Source organism: Anomalospiza imberbis, chromosome 15 (assembly GCF_031753505.1).
Source record: "Anomalospiza imberbis isolate Cuckoo-Finch-1a 21T00152 chromosome 15, ASM3175350v1, whole genome shotgun sequence".
Taxonomy (NCBI): Eukaryota; Metazoa; Chordata; class Aves; order Passeriformes; family Viduidae; genus Anomalospiza; species Anomalospiza imberbis.
Window position 1 is genome coordinate 1,415,187 of NC_089695.1, and position 26,288 is coordinate 1,441,474.

A 26,288-nucleotide genomic window follows, 5' to 3' on the forward strand; every position below is an offset into this window, starting at 1 on the left:
CCGCGCCGCCCCGCCCCGCGCGCCTTCCCATGTTGCCCCGCGGGAGCGCGGACAATGAGCGGGGCGCGGGCGGCGGGCTGGCGGCGCGCGGTGCAGCGGCGCTCTCGCGAGAGCACGGTGAGCGGCCCCCGCCTCTCGCGAGAGCCGTGCCGGCTGCGCCTCCTCCCCGTCCCCATCCCACACCCCACATCCCTCACGGCGGGCGGGGCGGGCGGTCCCGGCCAGCGGCGGGAGCGGCGCGGACTCACCGGCGATACCGGAGCCGAGCGGGGCGGCCGCCGCCGGGCACGTGAGCAGGCGGGCAGCGGGCGGGCGTGCTCTCGCGAGCGCGGCGAAGCGCGCGCGGGGCTCGCGCAGCCGCCTCAGTCCCTCTTTCCCTCCCTCGGTCCCGCCGTCCGTCCGTCCGTTCCCTTCCCCCGCCGCTGGCGCCGCACCGAGCGGGAGGCGCCGCCGCCGCGTTCCGTCCCCGCCGGCCCGCAGGTAGGAGCGGCGCCGCGCCCCCGGCCCGCCGCCATCTCGGGGTCCGGCGGCGGCCGCCCCGCCGTGAGGGGTGGGGGGGGCGAGGCGGGAGCGCGCGGCGGGGGGGGCGCGGGCCGGCGCGCGGCGGTCACGCGCAGGCCCGGCCCGGCCCGGCCGGTGCCGCGGCCCCCGGGGCGCCCCCGCCCGCCGCCAGCCGGAACTGCGGGCGCGCCGGGCCCGAACAAAGCCCCGACCGCCGCCACCCGCCTCCGCCGGTCCCGGGGACCGCGGCTCCCGCTCGGCCCCTCGGCGCTGCGGCCGTGGCCCAGCTCCACCGCGCTTCCCGCTGCCTGGAGCGCCCGGAGCTCTCCCCTGCCCCCTGCATGCGCTGCTGGCGCCAGCCGCGGCCTCGCAGGCGGCCTTGTTCCTCCCTCCTTCCTTAACTCTCTGAAGGCCGTTGGAGCCTAAAACTGCTGGTTTTGATGCCCATCTGGCCTTAAGAATTAATGAAGTGAGCAACAAGAACCCTGACAGTGCAGGCAGCCGTTTGACCTCTCTTTCTACTCAGTTTCACTTTCATATGATTCAGGCTGTGCTTACAAATCAAGCTCCAGGGATGTTTTTGGTTTTTTTTTTTTCTTCCTGTGGTGGATTGATAACATTCCGTTTCTTTAATGTACACACTCTGCTTCCAGAGTCAGAGTAATGAGATACAAAGTTCACCTATTTTGAAAACAACCATAAGTTGAAAAGGACTTTCTAGGAGCTTGAAAAACTGTTTTGTTAAATGATAAATGAGGCATTTACGCTGTTGAAAGAAAGCTGAACCATCCCTCAGATTCCAAATGTGTGCCTGTTTTTCTTTCCACGATGCAGACCGTTGGGAAAAAAGTATCTGATAGGGGTTCAAGCTGCTGAACAATCTTTATTCTTTTTACTCAGCCTTAAATTCTTCAGGTTTTTTGAACTGTAGGTGGTCCTAACTTCCTGGAGTCAGATAAGTAGGGAGCAGCTCTGGTCAAAAAAGTAAGTTTCTTAAAGCAGTCTGTGTAGTTTTCATGGGGAGAAGGAAAGGGTGCATTTTCAGAATCTTCATTACAAAGAATCTATTGATCCAGTGATTTAGTCTTCTTCATTTTGAAACGTTAATATTTTAAGTTTTCAATGTGCTAAAATGATAAATTATTTTTATAATGTGTAGTGGAACATACTAACATTTTTATTATGTTCCCAAGAAATTAGTGTACTTCTGTCTTGAATTTTGTCAAAAAAACTTCCCGAAATGATTCATTACTAAATTCTGAATGAAGATACTGGCACTCAGACCTTGGGCATGTTTGTGAAGTGACAAGCCAGTGTTCATGCTTCTGCATTGTGCACTTGGTGTTACATACATCCTGGAACTAAAGGGTGGGAAAAGAACCCCAGAGAAACTCCTAAATGTGTCCTTAAAATGTGGCTGTCCATGTTCTACAGATAAAAACTGAATATCAATTAAAGAGGGGGGAAGAAGAGTCAGTGTTTGGGGCTCCAGACTGAAGTTTGATATGGCTGTTATATTATAGCCTCTTGGTTTATGCAGGACTGCAATTAAATAAGAACACTCATTAATTGGGTGAAAATTAGGAAAAGCTGTGTACTGCCCTTTGCTGTGACTTGCACATGTCTCTGCTGAGAGATTTGGTGAACACAAAGGTATTTTATAATGTAATACTCAACAGGCTTCTGGGGGAGAAGCTGTTGCAAGCAGAGCTGCAATGAAATTATTTCCATTCAGTTTGTTAATTTATGAGTGGATTTTTTCAGTGTTGCTTCCTTTCTTCATCAGCTCTGAGTCAAGAAGTCTTGAAAACAAAAGCAAATACTTCACTATATTTCTGAACTCATTTAGTTTGTGAGTGTTTAAGTACCATATTGTGCAGTCATAATTTCAACAAAAGGGCTGTTATTTGGAGCACTGAACCAATGAAACAGTTCTTTGATTTTTCTCTGCAGCTAGCATGCTTCTTGTGACCTCAAGCAGGATTTCAGCTGGGAAAGACCAGGATTTTATCCCAGCCCTGGAAATGCCTGGAGGCAGATGGAAATCCAGGTTACCAGATCAGAACACAGAACTACTGAGGTTTTTCTTTTCTTTTTTTTTTTTTTTTTTTTTTTCCAGTGGTAAAAATTGGTCTGTGAATTGTTCTGGGGTTGGTTTCAAAATTTTGGTGTCTGAGGGGCTGTTGGTCCCCACACCTGCTGGAAATGCAGGAGGATTGTGTTGTCGTTCATGCATGAGGACCCAGTTGTGTTGCCAGTTTCCCAGTGAAATCCCAGAGCATTCCACAGAGACTCTGGTTTTGGCAGAGCTCCTCTGTTAATGGCCCAAGGAGCTTTTTGGAGCTGCAGGAAGCTGTGTGCATCTATCTTACTGGAGAGTGGGGACTCTGAAGGTGTCAGTGGGATTGAAAGCAGTAGAAAGGAATGGCTGGAAGCCATATTACGTGTTTGTGGTGTGGTCACCACAGTGACAACAGTTACCTGTTGTTTCTGGGTGTTATTTCTTTCCCTTTCAAAAAGTACATGGGTTTTGTCTTTTTCTCTACTGTTCTTGAATCTTTTTTCTACTTCTGTTTCTGTAAAGGCATAAATGCACCTCTTACAAAAGAGGGCTGGTTGAATATATTAAATTATATAATGAGCAGAACTAGGAAACCAACCTCTTTTGTGTTCCTTTTTGCATTCAGATGTTGAAAACTGTAAGTTCTTTAAAGATTCTTGACTGCTAAACCAGTCATTTTAATTCCCCATTTGTAAATATGCCTCTTCAGATGTTACACTTCCCTGTTCTGAAGCCATCCTTTGTTACAGTCACTTCAACTCTCAGATATTTTGTGTTCCTCTGATCAAGAGGTCCCTGGGATGAAGATAAACATAATCCTAAGAACTGAAACTCCTCCAGTTGTTGTGCCTGAAGCAGACTGGTTAATCTGTGCCCAGAAAAAGCATGAGTCCTGTGTGCCAGGTGCTCCTGAAGTTTCATGAAGGGCATGACCTTTGAGGTGGCTTGAACAAGACGAGTGCTTTTCTTGCATGTGGAACAGCTATATTAAATAACCACTGAGTATCGGGAGCTGAAATGAGCAAGAATCTGCATTCATTTAAGGCAGCTGGGCAATGCCTCCTTTGCCTTTGGACAATACAGTGACCTTTTCTGTATTGTCCAAAAGTTAATCCCTTGGATTTGAAATCCATTGTACTTGGTCATTCAGCGGCTAGATAACATCTGCTTCTAATTTACTTGCAAGTTCTTGTTTTTGCTACCATTAATTCTCTGAGCAGCATGGGCGGGCTGTGTGTCCAAATTCCAGATCTCTTCCCTCAATAGCTCTTTTTGCCATGATGTGCTGGAGCCAGTTTTGCCAAGGAGCAGAAGAATTCTCCCATGGCAGAAGGGATTGCCATACCCAGTACGATGTGTAAGAGAGGAGGAAGACTTGTAGATGTTCATCCAAAGAGCAGACTCCCAAAAGCTTCTGTGATACTTTTTTCCCAAGGGTGTATGGTTTGCAAAAGCAGTGTGTTGTTACAAAATGAGGGTGTGCTTTTCAGCTTGTGGATAATTTCATGTTTTTACCAGAACTTAATTTATTTGTTCTAATTAAATGTGTTTTGAAGTGAAAGTGAAACTGACTAGAAAGTGAAAACAGTTACTTTTCATTTTTAAGTCTTTTTCCTGTAAATAGTGGAAGAGAAATGGTTAAAAGATGTGTTGTTTTAAGAATAAGATTAACATTAAAATTACAGTAACTGTGCATAGGTTGAAACGCCCTGAGAGTGGCAGAAGGAATAGGGAGCTGGGGACATTTCAGCCTATTTGTGTTCCATAAAAGGTGACAAGCTGAGGTTGTGTTCAGCATGATCAATATATTCCAAAAATTCACTGAATTAAACTCTGTTCTCAGGTCAAACTTAATATTGGAGCAAGAGTTCATAAGCTTTATTGAAAAGATGTGTTCAGATTTACACTAAGAGGAAAAACCTTCTATAGTGTTTGAAAATCAGCCTCATTTTGGGCTCTGTTTGATAACGGTGTACTCTGTAGCATTCAAATGCCTTATTTTTGTTGCCTGCCTTTATAGAAAACTTTTGCAACTTGTAGATACAAATTGTTTTCATTGTCTGCATTTGTCTGGAAATCTAATAACATTTTGACTTTCAACTTATTTCAAGATTGCTTGATATGATATATTTTCAAATCTTAATATGGCCAAATTTCTGTCCACAGATCTTAAAAAAATGTGTATCTGAAAGCCTGTCTGTTCCCAGAGTAGCTGAAGTTACATGGAGAACAAGTAGCATAACACTTTCAACTAACTCCTGTCTGGCTCTCGAGGCAGCTCTGTTCAATCCTACCCATCTTGTTGCTGTGACTCAGTTGATGGCACCCTCTCTCAAAAGCTGGCCCTGCTCCATGGGAACCTGTCTCTGTCAGATACTGGCATGGAATCATCAGCACATGAAGTGCTGCCTTAGGATCACGTTAAACCTGACCCTGTGGAAGTTAAACATCTTTGGTGTGAGGGTAGAGCTCTTCCCCCACCTCTTTCTGTTGTCTTAAAGGACAGGGTTGGTTAGGAGTGGAGTGCAGCAGCCGTTGCAAGATGAGTGATGTGATAAATAGTGTTTTTTTGATGATATTCAAACTTATCAATTTAAGTACTCAAGTACCTAATTGGATGTAGGGCATTTCCTGACTAGCACCAATTGCTGACGTGTACTCTGTCTTCATCATACGCTTGTCTTACACTGTCCCACTTCACGCCTTTCCATAAGATTGTCCCTCTCTGTGTCTTTGTCTTGGTTTTTCTCCCATCTTTCCTATTTTTATTTTCCCTTTGCCCCTTCTCTGGGTGTTTGCAGCTGCAGGAGCTGGGTGTCATTCTGTAAAGCTCTGGTGTGGGGTCTCAGCATGGCACCGCTGGGTCCTGCTGCTCTGGTCCTGCCAGGCCGGGGTGCCATGGGGTTTGTTCCCTGCTAATCTCTGCAGCAGCACACAATGAACTGCCAGTTGACAGCTGTGACAAGAGGATTAGGGAGCATTTGTTCAAATAAAGGGTGTTTTTGAGACGTGGAGAACTTTCCTGATTTAGTGGAAACTTGAATAGTGTGTGTCCTTGCACTAACAGCAGGACACAGCGAGCCTGTCCTGACCACAGGAGTATCTGTGGAATTGCTGCTGGGTCAGGCTCAGAAAGCCCTCTGGAATACCTGATTTTATGAAGTGTCCAGTAAGTTCAGCTTCAAACCCTTCTGAAAGTGTGTGAATGAACTAGGAGGAAATTTAGGTGTAAAAATTGAATGAGTAAAGATTAGCTTGTAAAATTGTCATAAAAGTACTTTGAAGAATAGTGAATGAATGTAAGATAAAAGCATGGGACCCAGGTGAATATTGGAGTTCCTCTCTGTTTGAACTCAAAAGACCCTTGATTTTTACAATATAGCTCTTCAGTGCTTTCTGTTCAGGTGTCCTCCAGTGTGGCCCCCTTCTCTGGGACAGCTCCCTTAGAATTCACCTGGTATGCTCCCCCTCTGTTCTCGTGTTACTGTTGTCCTCTGAAGCTTTTTGCAGTGTTTTTCTGTCTTCTGCCTCAGAACCTTCAAACTTATTTTCATTCCCATGTTTCTCAATCTCTTATTCTTAACAAATGTCACACAGTTAAGCTTCTTTTAGTGACTCCAGTGTATTTGAATCTTAAAAATGTAGCTGAAATTACTTTAGATGCATTGATAACAGATCAAGCAAATTATAGCTGATTGTATAAAGGAATATAAATTGGATTGTATAAAGGAGCCTAAATTGTAGCAAATTGTATAAAGGAGTTACTGTGCAGAGGTAAAATTGTGTGTATTTTTCAGGGAATCCTTTTTTTTTTTTCCTACTATAGAGAAGAAAAACCAAGTGCTTTTCAGTTTCGTGCACTGTTGGAACAGGCTGTGCATTGAGCAGGCAGTGGGGCTAAAGACCTCTAACCTTGATCTTTTTCCTTCTCCTTCCAGTACAAGAGCCATTGCCTTCTGCAGAGCTGCTCCCTTCAAGGAAAAGTCCTTGCTTTCATTTTGTCCTTTCCATTCCTCCCCAGACATACCTGTTCTCTTGGGAGCTGACTTCATTTGCAGCTGTGCAGTTTGTGCCTGTTTCTTTTCCCAGTGATTCTGTGTTTGGTGCGCTCCTCGGTGGCAGTGCTGGAGAAGCAGAACTGCTGTGCCCACGCTGGAAAGGGCTTTGCGGCGTCAGGGACCCAAGAGCAGATTATTCCTGCTGGAATATTTTTATGTGTTGAATTGCTTTAAACTTTGTGTATCTGTCCCAAGGCTGGAGGAGGATGGGGTGAAGTGTTACAGTTATTTCTGCTCTGCCCTAAAAGAACATTTTATGAAATTTATTCATTGCAGCGTGCTGCGGATATTGATAGACTGTTTAGTTAAAACTTTGTGTAAATGCAGTTGAACCAAATATTTGACTGCTAGATTAGTATTTTAATGGGACACTAAAGAGTCACTTCTCTCTTGAGAGCAGTGTTTTAGGGTCTTTAACTCCCACATGTGGTCACGGTGCCAGTGCCAGCCCCAGGCAGGCAGTGCCGCTGGGATGTGGTGCCATCTCCTGACTCACTGGGGTCTCTTCCTGCAGGAGCAGGGTTTTCCTTGGGTCTCCCATCCCAGCACTAAGCCTGACCTTGTTTAGTTTGAGGTCTGAGAGTACAGGCTGATGTCACAGCTGCCATGTAACAGAGTAAAGAATCCCTTCACAAAGGCTGTTAGCAGTGTGACTGCAATTGGAACAAGAGGTCTTGTTTACTTCCTGCAAAATGTAAAACTTGTTTTTCTTGTTCACATCTGTCTTCACATCAGTAATTGGAATTTTACCGCATAAAGACTGAATATTATGTTTGGTCTTATTTACAGATCTTATAGCAGAAACTTTTTGCCCAGACTTCAGTTACTTTTAACTTCCTTTCGTCCTGTTCTGTGGTGGTAGAGGTTTCATTTTCAAATATATGTTATATGCCAAAGTCATCTTGGATTCTATGGGCCCAAGTTTTTGGTGTTCTTCTCGCAGACATAGTACAGTAATGTAGGGTATGAACAAAGCCATTAACCAGAGATCAAGGCTTACATGTCAGTAAACTTTATAGATGCTTTCAGACATCGCAAACTTCTGAAATTCACTTTTCTTCAGTGTGAAAATAGCTTTTTGTGGAAGAAGAGTAGTATGTATAGGAAACACTACTGTATTTTTATCTGCAATAATATATGTAGGTTCTGGGTAACTCTTGAATCTGTTATGTGATAAAAGCCTTGTAAGATTGAGATCTTTAATGTTTTTTTAGATCAACATGATGCATAAGTTTAAAACTGCATCTGTTTAAAGGGATTTATGACTAAAACTGCTTGTTTTTCTACAGAATTGTCTGGTGTTTCTCAGCTTGAAGAAGATCTGCAGTCATTATTGATCCTCTTTCTTGGCGTTACCATTTTTGAAGTGAAGTTTGCCTAGCTTTCTAGTGTGAGCTCTCTTGGCAGCCATCTTTAAAAAAAAACTAAACAAAAAGAATTTTTTTGATCCATAAAGTAGACAAGCTCTAGTTCTACAATGTCCAAGTCATTCCAGCAGTCATCTCTGAGTAGGGATTCACAAGGTCATGGGCGTGACCTCTCTGCAGGAATAGGCCTTCTTGCTGCTGCTACCCAGTCTTTAAATATGCCAGCATCTCTTGGAAGGATGAACCAGGGTACTGCACGCCTTGCTAGCTTAATGAATCTTGGAATGAGTTCTTCATTGAACCAACAAGGATCTCATAGTGCACTGTCTTCTGGTAGTACCTCTTCCCATAATTTGCAGTCTATATTTAACATTGGAAGTAGAGGTCCGCTCTCTTTGTCTTCTCAGCACCGTGGAGATGCAGACCAGGCCACAAACATTTTGGCCAGCTTTGGTCTGTCTGCTAGAGACTTAGATGAACTGAGTCGCTATCCCGAGGACAAGATCACTCCTGAAAACTTGCCTCAGATCCTTCTACAACTTAAAAGGAGGAGAGCTGAAGAAGGTTATGGTAGAGATGGCAGATCATCCACACGGGAGCCACCATACAGAGTACCTAGGGATGATTGGGAAGAAAAAAGGCATTTTAGAAGAGATAGCTTTGATGATCGTGGTCCTAGTCTCAACCCAGTGGTTGACTATGACCATGGAAGTCGTTCTCAAGAATCTGGTTATTATGACAGAATGGATTATGAAGATGACAGATTGAGAGATGGAGAAAGGTGTAGGGATGAATCTTTTTATGGTGAGACTTCGCATAACTATCATAAATTTGACAGTGAGTATGACAGAATGGGTCGTGGTCCTGGTCCCGAGAGATCTCTCTTTGAGAAAAAGAGAGGTGCTCCTCCAAATAGCAATATTGAAGACTTCCATGGATTCTTACCGAAGGGTTATCCCCATCTGTGCTCTATATGTGATATGCCAGTTCATTCTAATAAGGTGAGTTATGCACCAGATACTTCTATTTTCCTTTACGTTGTAGTATCTGTTCTGTTTTTACCTATTTCTTTAATTATTTCTATGGCCTGGTTGCTTTTGAAATGATCTGAAAGTTGGTTTGAGAGTGAAAAAGGCACTTGGTTTATTTGCAAGGTAATTGTTGACAAACATTGTAAACCAGGGCTTTACATTAATGTATTTTATTTGCCCAGATTGCTTAACTTCAAGTCAAACAGTTATCATCTACTGGGATATCTTGTTTATATTTTACATCTACATGTTCTCTTAACCACAAACATCTGGCATTCAAGCAGTTTTGGGGTGGGTTTTGGTATTTTTTTTGTTGGTTTGGGGTTTTTTTGCAGTGTATCTACTGTGCCATTCTGGAAGCTAGTTTCAGCTCTCCTCCACATCTGTCTTGATTGCTGATTTATATGTAGTTAAGATGCATTCTTGCACAGTTCTGCTTTTTCCCTGTCCAGAGGGAAAGAGTTAATGTAGAGCCCTGGAACTTATTTGCAAAAGTAAAAACCACGTTTTAGATTAGCTCATTCTTGCCTTTTTAATTTCACTTTAACACTCTATCTCATACTATGGCTGAAATTTGTCGTCATTTTTCTCCTTTTTTCACAACTTTCTTAGAACACTTCAGACTCACTTTTTATTGTCACATGTTGCATCTATCCCTGTAGACTCTCCGAGCAATCAGTCTGCTGTTGCAGTATCCTGCTCTGTGTTCCTAGTAGTGTTCTTTACTTGGCTCACGAGTAGAGTGGATCTTCGGGTGTGTTCGGTGATGCTGAGACTTCCCTCTTAGTTATCCACGCCTAGTGCAGCTCTGCAAAGGGAGCAGGTTACTCAACATGTTTCAGATGGTGTTTTCAGAGCCTTCTCACTTTCACCTTTTCCAATGTACTCATCTTGCTGATTTCCAGTATACTAGGCAATTTAATTGGCTAATTGGCTAATACAGTGCCCCTCTTGTCACAATTAGTGGCTAATTAGCTTGAAGGCCTTCAACTGAAAACATAATAAGTGCTATTACTGTAAAATTGATACAATGTGGAATTGCTGTTACTAACCATTTCTTTACAGTTACCTCTCAAAAAGTGCTGTTCTGTACATCTGATCTTTTTGAAACACAAGAATTATTCTGTCCCTGCAAGGAAAGGATCAAACCACTTCTAGAGCACATGCTGTATGGCTCCACCTGATCTGACAGTTTATGAACTTGTGTTGCTTTAATTACTTTTGATATAAAATACAGTAATCCAGGTTTCTTGTCTCCTGTATTTGACGTTTATTTTCACTAAAGTTTTAAGTGTTAACAGTTTAGCTGCCATGCTCAGTTCTGTAAAAGGACTTCATTTGGTTAGATTGAACATATTAACTTCTGAGGCCCTTGAAGATGGCAACCAGTAATCCTGTAAGTAGGGTTCTTTTTAGCTCTTTATTTTAAAGGCTCATGGCTCTTAGTGTGCTTTGGAGTGCAGATCTAATGAAAGGATATCCTCGTGGAAATACCTTTCCAGGTATGAGAAATACCAAATTCTTTTAACAGCATAACCTAAGTGGCTGACCTCTTCTGTAACTTTTATTTTTTAGGAACATACTTTGACTTTAAAACTGCTAGTACACAGTAAAATATTTGTGATTGGATCATCTGGTTCTTATGACCCAAGTTGGGGCTTTATTTCTGATTTCAGAAATCATGTCACCACAAGAATTTTTCTCTTTCTCTCCTTCTTTCCTCTGCTTTGCATACCCAACCATTACAGAATTCCTTATTTTGTGTCTTCCACAAAATCAAATCAAGTAAAACATAACTTTTAAAGTAATCTGATTTGAACGGAAATTTATGGAAAGCAGAAAGGGAATGCTTTTCATAGCTGGGACTACGTAAATTTATTACTGTAGTAACAAAATATAATTTTCCCCACCTCCAGATAAAAATATCAGCGATTTTTAAAAGTGTTTGATCAAGCCATGTGTATTTTAAATGCAAGCAAGGTGTTAAACATCCTTAGTGTAACTTAAATTGGCAGAGTAGTCTTCTGGTGGTTTTTCTTTTTTTTATTTTAATGATGTTCTTAATTGCTTCTTTAATTTGATGTGTGTATATTTTAAGACCAAGTTTATTTTCTGTCTGTGAAGTAAATTGTGCCCCAGTTACTTCAGGCATTTTGTCAGTGCTGATCCCTTGATCGGGGAGTGAGGTGTTAGATGTGGAGGGATTGTTTTCCTGCCAGAGACAAAGGCTGATGCAACCCGAGCAGATGAATTTGGAGGTGAAACGCTTGAACCTGGTACATCTCAGAGGGAGAACCTGGCTGTGGCCTTGGCAGAGGGCTGGCTAAAATTAGGTGCTCAAGTGTGGCCTCATTTTCTGAGGAACAGCGTGTCCTCTGGCCTGCATCGACCGAGCCAAAGGGGAATCTGGGTTTTCAGAAACTCAGTTCAGGTTTTCTCTTGCTTAACTTGGGGCCTTTGTGTCAATGAGTTCCTGTAAATGCAAATAATCTGGTGCCCCAAAACCCTGGGGAAGGGATGCTTCCAAATGGGTGCAGGCAGCAAAGAGAATCCAGATTAAGAATTTTGTAATTAAAAAATTAATGTAGATGAGCTACCATTGTTCCCTGGAGGAGAAAAATCTGAAGTTACAATCACATCCCTCTTTTTGCCAATTGAGAAGCATTTGAATGAGAATTAAATCTCCTGAATTTTGCCTGTAGTTTGCAGATAACTTCTACATCAGTTTTGTGTTGAGACAGATTGAAAGCATGTTATGGTTGGTTGAACTAGCCACTGAGGCTTTACTGACTGTGCCCCCAAATTTAGAGGGATTTGGGGTTTAAAGCACTGTTTTCTAGAGTGTAATGTTAGCAGGTGTTGAACTGAACAAACTTCATATTGAATGGTTCATAGACTTTTTTTTTTTTCTGGTGGGTATTTTTCATCCTAATTGCCAGCCTATTTATAGTTGCAGAGCCTACATCTTGTGCAGTTAACAAGAAAAAGTGGTGCTCTCATTTTACATCTTGATAAAAGGGATGACTTCATCTTGTTCCATGTCAGGAGCATCATGGAGTAATATTGTAGTACTTTGAGAGACTTCAAATTGAGATTTTTTTCCTTTGTAGGAAGTGCAGGGTAGGCATTTAGCATATGGGAATGCTACAGTGAGCCTTGGGAATGTCTCATTGTATCCAGAATGGCTGTAGTGTGGCAGGGACCAAAAATCTGGAAAAATAAGGGATTAGGCAGAAATCCTTTGTGGGTGCTGAAGAAGAGCCACAGTTGCCAGTGCACTTTGTGTTCATAGTTGAAAACGTGGCTGGTAGAAAAAAACCTTCAGTTGGAGAAAACCTTCAGCCCCAAGGTTCTTGAATGACTCTCCCCCCCGTTTATCTCTGCTGGTGCTTTTCTTCCCTGAGGAGCAGCAGAGTGAAGGTCAGGCTGTGGCTCCCAGATGTGCAGCAGGGAAACTCCAGAGCTTCTGTCACTTCACAAATGTGAATACAGCACAGATTTGTGCTCTTACTTGTAAGAAAATGAAGATACAGAGATGAGGCACTAAAATAAGTAACTCCCTTTGTAGTTAAAACGGTCTGCAGAGAAAAAGTAGAAATCCCTCATTCCTTTCTAGTGCTAAAACCAGAACCAGGAGAAGTTTTACCTGGATGATTTGGTTCGATTTCATTATTTCTCCTTTGTACCATCTTGGATTAGATCTGCTTTTTTCATTTATTATTCCCCTCCTCGAGTGGTCATATATTTTATGTTTCACCTGTATACTTGTAGTTTGTCCTAGCTATGCACTTAGGTTTCTTTTAGTCTTTCCTTTCTGAATTCCGTGCAATTTCTTGGCCTCTTTATGGTTCTAAAATTGGAGTGTTTACTTCATATTAATCCGTAGAAAACTGAGGAATGAAGCAGAGTAGAGGAAATTCTGCAATGCCTGGAGACATACAAACAGCCTTCAGTTCCAAAGGCTGCCATGGCCCTCTGTGCCTGGGCTGGAGTTTTCCAGGGAGCTTTGCACTCTGAGGCAGGAGCAGCCCTGTTCCCATCAGACACCTTTTCAGCCAGGTTAGCAGGGAAGAGGTAGGTCCAGTGTCAGTGTCTCCTCCAAGCACCACCAACAGATTCCATTCTCTATGGATCTGCAAAACTCCAGCTTAGCAGAGAAGACACTGCTGTAGGCCATGGCTCTGTGGGAAGGACTCCCCTGTGTGGCTGCTAATTGTGCCTTGTTTACTTTGCTGCAGGAGTGGAACCATCACATCAATGGAGCGACTCACAGCCGCCGCTGTCAGCTGCTGCTCGAAATGTATGAACTGGAAGTACAGTAACTGGGGAGGAGGGCTCAGCCTGCCATGCTTGGGTGTCCTGTGCACGGCCAGGAGTTGGACTGGGTGATCCTTGTGGGTCCTTTCCAGCTCAGGATGTTCCCTGATTCTAAATAACTGTTACACAGAGGAAGTTTAGAAAACTTACTGTGCCTTCTAGGGAATAACAGCAACTTGGAGCATCTTCAGGACAAAAGGGGATCCTGGTTCATAGCTTTGGAATCCTACTGATGTATATGTAACAGCTGGAACTTAGCAGTTGAGACTCTGTTGTATTTGTAGTTACTGATACCAACTTGTACATTTTTGTTGTAAAACCACCATTTCTGCAAACAGAGTAGGGAGTTTGCCCTGAAGAGCAGCATTTCTGTCAGTGCTGCTCATGGCTCTGGCAGTGGGCCTGGAGTGTTGCTGCAGCTGTCTTACACCTCCAGGTATCGCTGCTTGTGTTACACAGCTAAGGGAGATTTCGTGTTACTTACACTGTCTTTTAATTTTGTTTCTTTTAAGATACCCAGAATGGAATCCTGACAGTGATTCAGGACATGGAATGTAAGTAGTAATTCCTTTTGAAGTATTTGTAATTGTTCATTTGAAGCAGAGGGAGTTCCTAACATTTTATGTGAAACAGCACACTTCCTTTGGTTCAGATGGATTCCTCCCTTTGTTTTCCAGCTGAAGGGCAGCAGAAGTAGCCTGAGCTGTCTGCATAGAAGCTCTGCTGAAATTAGGGTGTTTTGTGAGTTAAAGCTACACAGTTTCTTGCCTTAAAATGACACTGTGTTTTCTCCTCTTTCTAGGGGTGATCCCTTTATGTTGCAGCAATCTACAAACCCTGCACCGGGAATTCTGGGACCACCACCACCTCCATTCCACCTTGGAGGACCTCCTGTTGGGCCCAGAGGTAACCTCAGCAGGCACCTACCTTCACCAAGCTTAGTTTCTTGATAGGTTTTTTGGGTTTTTTTTTTACTCTTCTTTTGATTTGTTACCAGTGTTTTAAAAGAACAAAGGAGAATGCTTTTCTCAGCACGAGAACTGAAATACTTTGGCAGTGGTGGGACTAAAGACTGGTACTGAGTTCCCACACTTCACCTTTTTGCCAGCTGCCAGCTCCCTCTGGCTGGTGATTTTTAACTGAGATTAATCTACATGTGTTGAGCACTTGGATTTTTTTTTCCTATGTAGGAGATTTTTCTATCTGTCTTCTGAGTAGCTACATGTTGGTGCAGTTTTCTGGTAAGAATTCAGTGTCCTAAGTGTTTTTCCCCCTTATTTTCAAGTGAAATCGAGAAATAAATGGGAATAGAAGTGGAAAGATGGATGATGCAAGCCTCTTCCTCTCAGGAAAGGAGGCTAAGAATCAGATTCTTGCCTGATGCTTTTGGTTCCTACCTTTTAGATAGTTCAAATTACCAACATAGCAAAACTAATTAATTTAGCTGGATATCCTGACTCAGTACAAGCATTTTGGATGCTTTCTAGATTATAGATGCATTCATACTTTATTACATTAAAATAACACTGTTAATTTTTCAAAATATCTCAGATTTCACTATAGGCCAAACTATTTGAGAGGGGTTTTGTTTGTGTTTGGTTTTTGGGTTTTTTCAATGGGTATTGTAATTGAATTGGTGGTGTTTTAGAACCTAAATCCTCAATTGTATAAAGAGTGACTTAAATAAAGATATTTCACATCCTTTGTGAACAGAGAAGTTTTCCTCTGGCAAATCTTGTTTAAAACAGGTGATTTTTTTTTCCAGTGGGTTGTACTTACTCTCTGCTGTTCCTGAACAGCAATAAACGCAGCTCTTACTCTAATTTAGAGTGAAGAAAAGGAGCAGGGATGAGGACCCTAAGTTAAGAGTTCTGAAATAAATTGAAACCTTTTTTTAGAGTGCAATGAAATAATTCGTTTTTAAAATTTGATCTCACTCTGCTATTACAAGTGACATATCTTTTAAGAACTCATCATGAGACACATTAATCCCAGTCTTAGAGGTTGAACTAAGCTTGTTCATTCTTTAAATTTCTTAAAGGAGCTGGAAATGGAAATATGCAAGGACCCAGACACATGCAGAAGGGCAGAGTGGTTAGTATTGAAATTCTTCTTTTAACTCACATTTTTGTTGTATAATTTTTCTGTGTTTTCTTAAGGTGTGGATTTTGTTTGTTTGTTTAATGAATTGATTGTCTTTAGAAGTGAGATTTTGGAATTTGCATGGAAGTACTGAAGCTTTGGCATGAGACTGGGAGTTTGTTGTGTTGAGTATTCCACAAAATATTTATTCCAAAACTGTACAGAACTTCTTTGAACATTCTCTTCATGATGAAGCTGTGGGAAGTGAACTTAAGGAAAGGCAGCTTTGGCATGGCACTCATCTTGCTCTGGAAATCCGTAGAAATTCTGTGCCTTTTCTGGGTGCATCTTGTTGTGGTCACTAGTGAAGATAGATAAAAATAGTTTTAAAAGAATTAAACAGTTACACCAGTAGAGCAGAGCCTTGGCAGACTTTGGGTTTGCTGGTACTCAGGTTTTTTCATGTTGTGTGCACATGCTTTGTCTTCAACAGGAAACAAGCAGAGTTGTGCACATCATGGATTTCCAGAGGGGAAAAAACTTGAGATATCAGCTGCTTCAGCTCGTTGAGCCCTTTGGGATAATCACAAATCACCTGATTCTAAACAAAATCAATGAGGTAAGGTTGGGTCCCAGGGCACTGCTGGTGGGGCTGGCTGGTGTCTCTGGTGGGCTTCATGTCACTGTCTGAGCTTTGCTTTTGAAAAGGACTTGCTCAGCCACCCAGTGAGATGCCACATTTGTCATCAGGGACATGTGGGAAAGGAAGAGTGTTTTTCCAGAAATGCTGCACTACTGCATTTTTCACTTAAATGTTGAAAAATCCTCCTGGTTGGTTGTTCATTGCTTTCTCAACACCACCACATTCTGCTCTTGTTTGAAAACTATCTGAAAACTTAATTGATTTTAGTTTGTATTATGGAGTGTGTCTTATTTTGTAGTGTGAAAAAAGCAATACCATTGAAGTGGAAAAAGCAGGAAGCAATTGAATGTTTTGAATCCAAATCTAGGTGGAATGTAAACAAAAAAATAGTTCTAGTTCTGTTTGGGCACCTAAATAAAGTTTCTGCCAAGTTCTGCAGGTCAGTTCACATTGTAACCAAAAAGCAGTTTTCATTTCTGATGCAGTTCTTTTTAAAAGGAAGAATGGAAGAGCTTGAAAATTTAAACAAAACTAGATTCCTGAAAGAGCAGCACTTAATTTGATTTTGTATGATTTTAGGCATTTATTGAAATGTCAACCACTGAAGATGCCCAGGCTGCAGTGGAGTATTATTCAACAACACCTGCCCTGGTGTTTGGTAAACCAGTCAGAGTCCACTTGTCACAGAAATACAAGAGAATAAAGGTAAAACACTTCTGCTTTTTTTAGCATTGCCTTATTTTAATCTGGGGTAGTCAGTGTTACGAGGCTGCTGCAGTAAAGTTATTCCTAATTTCTGTACTTTCCAGTGCATCAGATTTAATCAAGGGACAGTCACCCATGTATATTTTATATATAGGTCTTAAAAAATGTTTTTCCCTTTTCATCTTAGAAACCTGAGGGTAAGCCTGACCAAAAGACTGAGCCACCAAAACCAGAGCTTGGTCGTGTGATCCACCTGAGCAACTTGCCCCACTCGGGCTACTCTGACAATGCTGTGCTCAAACTGGCTGAGCCCTACGGGAAGATCAAGAACTACATCCTCATGAGAATGAAAAGCCAGGTGACTGCAGGGGAGCCCCTGGGGCAGGGCTTCAAGGGGGTTTTAAATGGGAAGAAATTACACCTTCAGCTGGGGCACGCGTGGACTTTGTGCTCTGGCACAAGTTTGGAAATGATCCGGGGTCTGTCTAGGTTGGGAGTTTGCCTTGGAGCTTCCTGTGAAGCTTCCTTGATGCTTCCTGTGTCCCTGGAATATGAGCTGATTTTAAAACAGAAAAAAAGGTATTTTAGCATGGAGGTTTAATTATTTGATTATGCAGATTCCATGGAGCCTTGGGATTATTTTCTTAGGGCTGAAAAACCATTTCCTATGAAATATAAATATATTCCACTACCCTTTATTTTTCATTCTTCAAAACTAAACAAAAGCGGTCCTGTGCTTTTCTAGCTTGGAAGAGAAAGGTTTGAAGACCGACCATTGCATGTGTATAGTGAAATGCTTTGGATGTGCATGGACAAGATTTCTAGAAATATACAGGACTTTAAACTATTTAGCTCTAAATTTTTTTAAGCTTTACTGTCCCAGTTCATTGCTCCCTTGAGTTAAAAAAGGAAGTTCCACTGCTTTTACAAAGAGGTGGGTGTCTGAATCCCCTAATGCCACACTTGAGAAGTGAAAAATTACTAAACTATTGTGTGACCCCCTAGGAAGTCCTCCCTGACCTTACTTCACTGGAAAAACAAAATCCCTTTGCTGTCTAAGTTGGCTGCTGAAACAGCTTTCAGTTTTTTGGCAGGGATACTCCAACCCAGATGTGTTTGTTTAAAGCTCATTCAGCAACCTCATGAGATCTCCTCACAAAGCTGGAGGAGCAGCAGTTGCTGCCTTTCTGTTTCAGCCTTCTGTCAAAAACCAAAAATGAAATACTGAGGTAGTTGCACAGGTCCCCTGAAATTCCCCGGTACATAAATAATAAATAAGAGTTTTGTTGTCCTGATACTTTTTTATTTATATCATATTTTACTTGATGGTGACTTTTTTGGCAGATTATTCCAATGCCTGTTAAATTTCAGAACTGTCCCTGGAACAGATGTTCTGAATGGGAAAGCTGGGGTTTGCAGAGCACTTGGGTAAATGTTAAAGTGTTTGGTGAGGATGGATGTAATTGAACCTCGTAGTTTTGTTTCAGTATTTGGAAATGCTTTGTTTTAAGTTAAATCACTTTGCCTGGGAAAGCGTTGTGTGTTTCAGAGTCTTTTTAATGTGTGTTTTAATCTTTTCAGGCCTTTATTGAGATGGAGACCAGAGAAGATGCTTTGGCCATGGTTGAGCATTGTGCCAACAAAGCACTTTGGTTCCAAGGCAGATGTGTGAAAGTGGATTTATCTGAAAAGTACAAGAAACTGGTGTTAAGGGTAAGGAGTTTTTTAATTGTAGCTGAAGAAGTAGAGGGAAATAGATGACAGCTATTTCTTATTGAAAACTCAGTGTTGCATGTAAAATTGAACAGTTGGCTTTAATATTTCTGGCTCCTCAAGTGCAGTTACTTGGCACGAGTGTGGTGTTATGAGGACAAGTTAAAGGCTATTCATTCAGATTAAACAAAACCCAAACAGTTACTATAATTCACATTTTAGAGTAAATTATGTAGATTTTAATTAAAATTACTCCGTTTAGAACATTCTCTAATGTGGGATCCTTTTTTTTTCCCTTAATCTATAAAAATAAAGAAGGTTTGTGAAAACTTAAAATGTATCAGAACTGCACCTCTGCCTTTGCAGCTGATATAGAGGGAAAGGCTGACTAAAGGGAGTTTTTTACATAACACCAGGGTAATATTCATGCAATTGTAGGTGTTTCTTCATCAGACTGGGACAGTAGGTAGAAAACTGAGAGGAGGTCAGCTGGTCAGAGCATGGTGCTGATACTGCCAAGGCTCTGGGTTCCACCCTTTTGGGCCATTCACTGAAGAGCTGGACTTGATGATCCTTACAGGTCCCTTCCAGCTCAGAATATTCTGTGATAATAAAAGCAGGAGAAATCTCAACTGTCAGGCTGTCTCCAAGAAACATCAGCTTTGTTGTGGAGCATGAACAAATCTTACTGTTGCACATGCTAGTGCAGCAAAATGAGCACTTAGTGGCAATTTGAATAGATTGAATCACTTGAATACAAGTGACATTTCCTGTTCAGTAATTCATAAACAGGTGAAGTGATGGGAGTCTGCTAAATGTTTTCCACTAACGATGGAGAAAAGGACAGCTTAGGACTGATCTGTGCCAGTGCCTGCACTACATGCTGTTGGTTCATAAACAAACCAGGAATTACCTGTGAATTTTCTGGAGCAGGATATCCCATTTGTTTTGTATTGAATAATTCCTCTGAATAAAGGCAGGGGATTTCTAGGTTGGTCTGGTCCTGTCTGACATGAAATAAAGGTTTACTGATCAGTTGATGGGTGGCATGGACAGAGTTCCTGGGGGTTTATGTAGCTGGAAGCACTTGGCTGGGTTGGATTCTGGTCTGAATTAATGTAGCAGTTGGTAAATCATAGTCTGCTGTGACTCACAGATTTTTTTATTTTAGATTCCCAACAAAGGAGTTGAACTGCTGAAAAAGGATAAAACCAGGTAATTTCCTGTTGTTAAAGCATGATGTTGTTTAACAAAAATATGAAAATACCTTATTCAGAGTATAGAAACAATACAAGAGTCAGGCAAGCTTTGAGATCAAATGGTTGGTGGTTGTGCCCAGAGATTAACTGTTTCAAATATACTACCCACCCTCTTCCTCTAATGATGGAGCTTTCAAAGCCTCTTCAGGCTCCTCAGGAAATCCTTTGCAGTCCCTAATTAGCCTTGCCTTCCTGCAATTTAAACCCACAAGCGGTTGTCCTGTCTTGTAAGGATAATTTCTCCTTGGAGCAGCCTTTTGTATGTTTGAAGAATTATGTCCTTCAGGGTTTCCCTCAGCCTTCCATTTTCTGAACTGAAACACAATAGTTTCCAGGCTTGTCTAAAGAAATATGATCTTTTTTCTTTAGTAATGTCTGGGCTCTCTCCGGGTTTACAAGCAGCAGTGTTCTTTGTTCTTTACAGAAAGAGAACATATTCCCCAGACAGCAAAGATTCTCCCAGTGATAAGAAGTCCAAAACAGAACCTGCTCAGAAACCTGAAAGTGGCAATGCAGAAGAAAAGGTGAAAGAGGAGAAACAGGAGGATGCTGCTGAGCCCTCAAGTGCCAAAAGTGGGGAACAGACAGAGCAAGATGAGCCCAGTTTACTCCTGGAGTCTGAAGATGAGCTGCTGGTGGATGAGGAGGAGGCAGCAGCACTGTTGGAAAGTGGCAGCTCAGCAGGAGAGGATGCGGATGTTGCCAATTTAGCTGATGTGGCTACTGAGGAAAAAAAGGACACACCTGATGATGCAACTGTAAAAACTGAGGGGAATGTTGCAGCCACTCCAGCAGCCAAGAAAAAGCTTAAAAAGGTAACTCACACAGTGAGATGGGGGAAGCCCAGTCTAACTTAGGTAGCACACCATGTACATTCTGTTGCATACCTTCCTCTGTGGGTCTTTAAAACCTGTCTGGAGAGAAACAGGTGTTAAAGTTCCTGTGAAGAAAATGGAAGATGTCACTGGATGTAACTTGCACATGGATTCATTTAAAAATCCTTGATTGTCTTTTGACAGAAGCTTTAATTTGTGGGCTTCTAGCCTTGTTGCTTGCTGGGGATTTGCTTGCTCTTTTCTTCACCCTTTTTTTGACTAATACTTAGCCAGGAGCTGTGTTCTCCCGAGCAGTTTGTCAGCAAGCTGACTGTAGTTACTCTTGAGCCTCGAAATGATGTTCAAAAAATAATGTACCGGGGGCTTGAGGCTAATCTGGGCTTGGACAGAATTGGATGTACACCTTACTCTGAGGGGCAGGGAGGGCCATCTGCAGTTAGCCAGGGCCCCTTTCCCACTGGAGAAAGACAAGAATTGGTTTCAAGATGTTTCCAGTCACAGGCTACTTGGTGTGATTTCCCTTTTTCTCACCACATCATCCCACACTCCCATGGGTTTTATGTCCTACCTGCTTTGTTAATCATACTCAGTTCTGTGAAGTAGTTTGCAAAGTTTCAGTGATTTGTTGACTTGGAATGTTGTTTTGCAAGAAAGGCATGTTCCTAATTAATTAATGAGATGTGCATGGATCTCAGTTTTGGGGGATCTTTGTCAGGAACCTGGTTAGTGTTGCTGAGATGGATACTGACCATGCAAAGGCATTTCCCAGTTTTCTTAGTGTTCCTTATTAGTATGTGGGCATTGGCTGTGAGAAACTGCTTCAGAGCCAAACTTCATTCCTTGAAGACCCAGATTCACAAATCTAATGCTGCCTCAGTCCTACTCAGAGATGCCGTTAAGTATGTGGAATAGTGATATCTCCAAATCAGCAGGAGCATTTCCAAAAATTCAGAAATTAGACAGTCCTGCTTCTAATGAAATCTGAATTTTGAGAGGCCTTCACAGTTTGGGTGGTTGGTGGGTTTGGGTTGGGTTTTGTTTGTGTTTTAGTGGTTGTTTTAATGTGGATGCTCTAAGCTTTCTGCTGGTTGAAAAGAACTTTTCATTCTTTTTAATGAACGTTCATACCATTAGTGGGGCAGAATACTTCTGGTAAGGTTTTGCCTTCTATTCAGGCCATGAATTCAAGGATCTTACAGGACTCTGAAATAAAAATAAAATTTGTGCACTCCAAATCACTTAAGGTACTCATGTTAAAAGAACTTTCATCTTGAGAATTTAAATGGTTTTGGCTCCATTCTTAAGTTGAAATTATGTTGCTGTGGTGAAACAGTGACCACTCCTGATGCAAAAAAATCATTGTGAAAGGGAATCCTTGATTCTGGGCCAGTGGGGAACAAAAAGAGCTGCTTTAACCTTGAGTAACAGTTTGAGCGAGCGAGGCGGCTCTTGCAGGAGGGGTTTGGAGAACATATTTGTGCTGTGAAGCTCAGGAGGGTTTGAGGGGAGCGCTCGGGCTGAGCTGACACGGCCCCGTTGTCCCCGCAGCGCTATGTGGGTGGCTTCCCGCGCAGCATGGAGGGCTTCGTCACCCTGGACGAGGTCGGCGACGAGGAGGACTCCGACCACCAGAAGCTCCGCAAGTCCGGGCTGGCGGCCAAGGCTGCGGGCAAGAGCGAAGACAGCTTGGCAGAGATCAAGGTGGACAAGATTGAGGAGCCAGAGCAGGAGGGTGAAACGCTAGAAAACGGAACGAAAAGCGAAGAGAATGCCAAGGCTGAAAGTGTTGAAGCTTCTGATGCTGCAACAGCACAGGATACTGAGAAAAACACCCAGGAAAACGCAGACCCCCAGGGCGAGCAGGAAACAAAGAGTGTTCTGGAGAAACCTCTTGTTCCAGATGAGTTTAGGATTGGGCCGTACCAGCCAAACATTCCTGTTGGTAAGACTGCTTCCATTTCTTTTCCAAAGTGTCTCTGTGCGTTGCAGTAGCATTTCTCATTTCATCTGACTTTTAATTTTGGCAATACATTGCCCCATAGCCTTTCATTTTAGGGCTTTCCTCTCCTCCCCCTTTTTCACTCCTGCCCTAAACCCAGTATTTTCTTCCTTTTTCCCTTATTTTCATAGCATTTTTCATAACCCTTTCCTTAGGCAGAAATTGACAGAGGTATCTTTTAGCAGCACAAATTCAATTGCTAGCACAAAGCACAACAGGGGTAATAGTTCAAAGTCATATTAAATACTCCAAAACTGATTACAAAACGTTGTGAGTTCTTGAAGGACCCAATAAAACAGACCCTTAATCTGAAAGGTTAATTTCTAAATTAAAAAAAAAAGCCTGCACATATTTAGTTACTACTAGGCCCCTGGTTGACTAAACTAAAACAGAGACTTTTAAAGATAAAGCAGCTTTTAATGTAAAGTGAATTATGGTTTTAAGATTTAGCTGAAATGACGTATGACATTAAAAGAAATGATGTAGAGTAGATCTCTTAGTTTATTTTGTGGTGTTTACTCCTCTAGGTGTGAATTATGTGGTACCCAAAACAGGGTTTTATTGCAAATTGTGTTCCCTGTTCTACACAAATGAAGATGTTGCAAAAAAGACCCATTGCAGCAGCCTTCCTCATTATCAAAAGTTGAAGGTAAGGCAAAAACTTGTTCATTTTAAATGGCTTGATTCTTTCTGGGGAATAGAGCTCAACGAGACCGGACTGAGAATAAAAATACCTTTCAGGCAGTGGAAATTGGCTTATTCAGTAACTTTTAACTCTAGACAGACCTCTCCAAAACTTCATTTTGTGAAAACAATATGCAGAATACACAATTTAAAGAGTGGCTCCAGCATTTTTTATCTTGTAAATTTGGATTAAAGAGGGAATTCCAATTGGAATAAGGCCAGGCTTCGAAGTAGTGATGCAGAGTAAATACAGATGGCCCAGATCCCTTCCGGTTGTCCCTTTGAGAGTGTTTTCAACCAGTCAACAAAGCTTAAGATGAAGTTTTTATATATTTACAAAAGCAAAAACCTTTGCAACTTCTGATTTTGTGAGCACTTTTTCCGTTTTCTAACTGGATGAGGTATCACATGATTGCATGGCATGAGTGACAATGCTGCTGCTGTAACTTCATACTGTGAGCTGCAAATATGACCTCGAGGAAAGGGCAATCCCAAAGGAATTCTGACAGTCCTACAGTGTCACATTAATGCATTTCAGGGCAGTTGATCCCTGAGCTGAAAGCAAACCCCAGGGGCTCCACAGAGAAGGGGAATGTGGCACCTCATAATTCAAACATTTGCCGTCTTGCAGTAACAGGGAACCCCTAAATAAACAGAGGGCCCAGGAAGGCAGATGGCACAAAAATTGTCATCAAACAACACAGTGAAGGAGTAGATCAGAAAATCAGTTCCCATGCAGGATCTTGTAGGAAGAAAATCCACATCATCCATCACCATAGTGGTTTTTTTTCTTTTTTCTTTTTTTTTCTTTTTTTTTTTCATTGAGGTACCTGCTTATGGGACATTAAAGCCTTGATGTAAAAAGATGGGGGGGGGGGAAATGCCAATTTTTGAGGATTATTACATGAATGAAACATGATTTGCTTTGCTTTTTCCATGGCAAAAATGATCATTGAGCTGCTTGTGAGTGATTGTGTGACTCTGGTGGGGTTTGGAATTGGGGAGGAAAGGGGGAATGCAGCTTCTGTTTCACAGTGGCACTTGCTTGGAGATGGAAGTCTCCTTTGCTTGGAGAGCTGGGAAAATGAAACAGGTGAATTGATGTTGCTGCCAAATGTCATCAAAGTGGTACCAAATTCCTCAGACTTCCAAATTAACCCTTCTCCGGGGAGGGGAGATGCTGTGTCCGTGCCTCTGTAGAGGGCAGATTCCTCCCAGGTAAGTGGCTCGGTCATGTCACAAGTCCATGACAAAAGGGCAAGGAATTCCCTTGGCTTGCCAAGGAGAGCTCCACTCCAGGGCAGGGAGAAGTGCCAGCCTTGTTAGTTACAACCTTTCAATTGCAATTGATGCTCACAGATTTTAAACTTGAAAATGAGATTTATGTTTCCCTTCTTTATGTCGTGCCTGTGAGAAACTCTTTAAATATATCCCCAGTGTAACTGCTTTCTTTCAACAGAAAATTCTGGATAAAATGGCAGAAGACTTCAGACAAAAGAAAGAAGGTTAAAAAGAAGGAAGGATGTAAGGAAAAGGTGGCTTTGTTTTTAATGTTAATCTTTTTTAAAAGCAGTACAAGTAGTAGATGGAAATACTGTATTCTTTTTTGTTTTAGTGAGATACAGTAGGCATTATAGGTCTGTTCATGTGTTAAATGTTGTAGCAAAAAGCATATGCAGTTAAGTTAATGACAACAGTTTGTTCTTAATGTGAGAATGGCAACAACTTTTCATTTGACACTTCAAGCTATTACAGAAAAAGAAATCTTGCACCCTTGTGGAAAGCTCGTCTATGAGAAGAAAACTGCGTTTAAATGGAACTTACTACTTTCAAGCTTCAGAAATTGTCTTTCAATTCCACTCTGAATAAAAAATGAAAAGTAATACTGTATTTTTATTTTATCTAGAACATTCCGTATTTTGGTCTGAGCCTAGCAGCTGTTTCATTTTTAGTGTAAGGCTGTCATTGCATTTCACTTTGGAAAAGTCGTTAAATGTAAGTTGCATTTTTAAATGTTGAATTGCAGTTTCTTTTAATGTCACTGCTGTTATCTATAGCAAATAGGAAAATTGGTGATTAGTCAGCTTTACAACTTTGTGATTTTTTTTTTTCCTAAGCTCTTGCTAGACTTTCCTATTCAGCTATTCTGTGTATTTTTAGTGAGAAGTAAATGCCCATTCTCTGACCAGTATTATTTCCTTGAGCTCTTCCTGCTTTTACTTGAATCTCGTCGCTGTCGTACATCTCTGGTATATCAAAAGCAGCATTGGAGTCCTAAAGGGGACAAAGGTATCTTTATATTCTTCACATGGAGGTTTTCATACCTGCATTTTAACACCATTTTTTGTTAAAACTTGGTTTTGTCAAGACTCTTTAGAACTGTGCACTTAATGTACCTGCACATGTGAGATGTGAACAGGAATTTGCATGTGTAACCTGTGTTTATCTGTAGTTTTTGTTATTTACTGCTTATTTGTGACTTCAGGTTACTAAAGTGATTCCCAATAAACAAAGCTAGACCACAGTGATTTGTTATAGATGTTTGGCATGTTAACCAGTGTGTCTGCTGAACTCCTTATCCTGTGTCACGTCACCACACCAAAACTTGAGCTCTTTTTAAAATGTGCATGTTTTTAACACCTTTGCTTCAGCAGCTTCCTGCATAACTCTTCTTTCTCTTCCCTAAACCCTCTTGCCTTTCCAAACAGATTAAAATATCACTTGCTAAAACCCTGGTAGGTAAATTCTGCTGACGCTTTTATTTCTGGAGTTTCGGGGTGTTCTCATCAAGGCTGAAGCCACATCCCTTTCATGCAGACAAAACAGACTGGGGCCCATTCTTCCAGCCTGAGCCTCCACCAGGGAGGATCTGGGACTCAGAAGGGGTTTGGCATGCAGGAGGCTGAGTGTTGATGAAGTTAAAATGTCCTTCCTTAAGCAGACACACCCAGCAGACACAGGACTTCGTGTTGTGTGCAAGTCAAGTCTCTAGAACTTGTTTTTCCAGCTGTGACTTTGTGTTGCACCCTCA

General features: G+C 42.0%; 1 protein-coding gene across 9 annotated transcripts; it reads left to right on the plus strand.

Annotated features, from left to right (window-relative positions):
• On the plus strand, nucleotides 1–25,781 carry MATR3 (matrin 3). 9 transcript variants are annotated; one of them, XM_068205455.1, is made up of 16 exons: nucleotides 1–117; nucleotides 7,911–8,989; nucleotides 13,258–13,319; nucleotides 13,849–13,890; nucleotides 14,139–14,242; nucleotides 14,527–14,577; nucleotides 15,378–15,430; nucleotides 15,912–16,037; nucleotides 16,641–16,766; nucleotides 16,954–17,124; nucleotides 18,348–18,479; nucleotides 19,651–19,694; nucleotides 20,163–20,553; nucleotides 22,123–22,516; nucleotides 23,101–23,222; nucleotides 24,717–25,781. In XM_068205455.1, exons 2-16 carry the CDS (start codon nucleotides 8,099–8,101, stop codon nucleotides 24,765–24,767), a joined length of 2,760 nt encoding a protein of 919 aa, XP_068061556.1. In that variant the 5' UTR covers nucleotides 1–117; nucleotides 7,911–8,098; the 3' UTR covers nucleotides 24,768–25,781. The 9 variants fall into 9 exon arrangements, with proteins under 9 accessions (XP_068061556.1, XP_068061558.1, XP_068061560.1 ...); XM_068205453.1 differs by lacking the exon at nucleotides 1–117 and adding an exon at nucleotides 207–480; XM_068205457.1 differs by lacking the exon at nucleotides 14,527–14,577.
• Nucleotides 25,782–26,288: the final 507 nt, after the last annotated feature.

Coding starts and splice junctions, on each gene's coding strand:
- MATR3 (XM_068205455.1), top strand. CDS start 8,099: ATGTCCAAGTCATTCCAGCAGTCATCTCTGAGTAGGGATTCACAAGGT. Junction 14,243..14,526: donor ACCTCCTGTTGGGCCCAGAG/GTAACCTCAGCA, acceptor TTTCCTATGTAG/GAGATTTTTCTATCTGTCTT. Junction 16,038..16,640: donor TTCTAAACAAAATCAATGAG/GTAAGGTTGGGT, acceptor GTATGATTTTAG/GCATTTATTGAAATGTCAAC.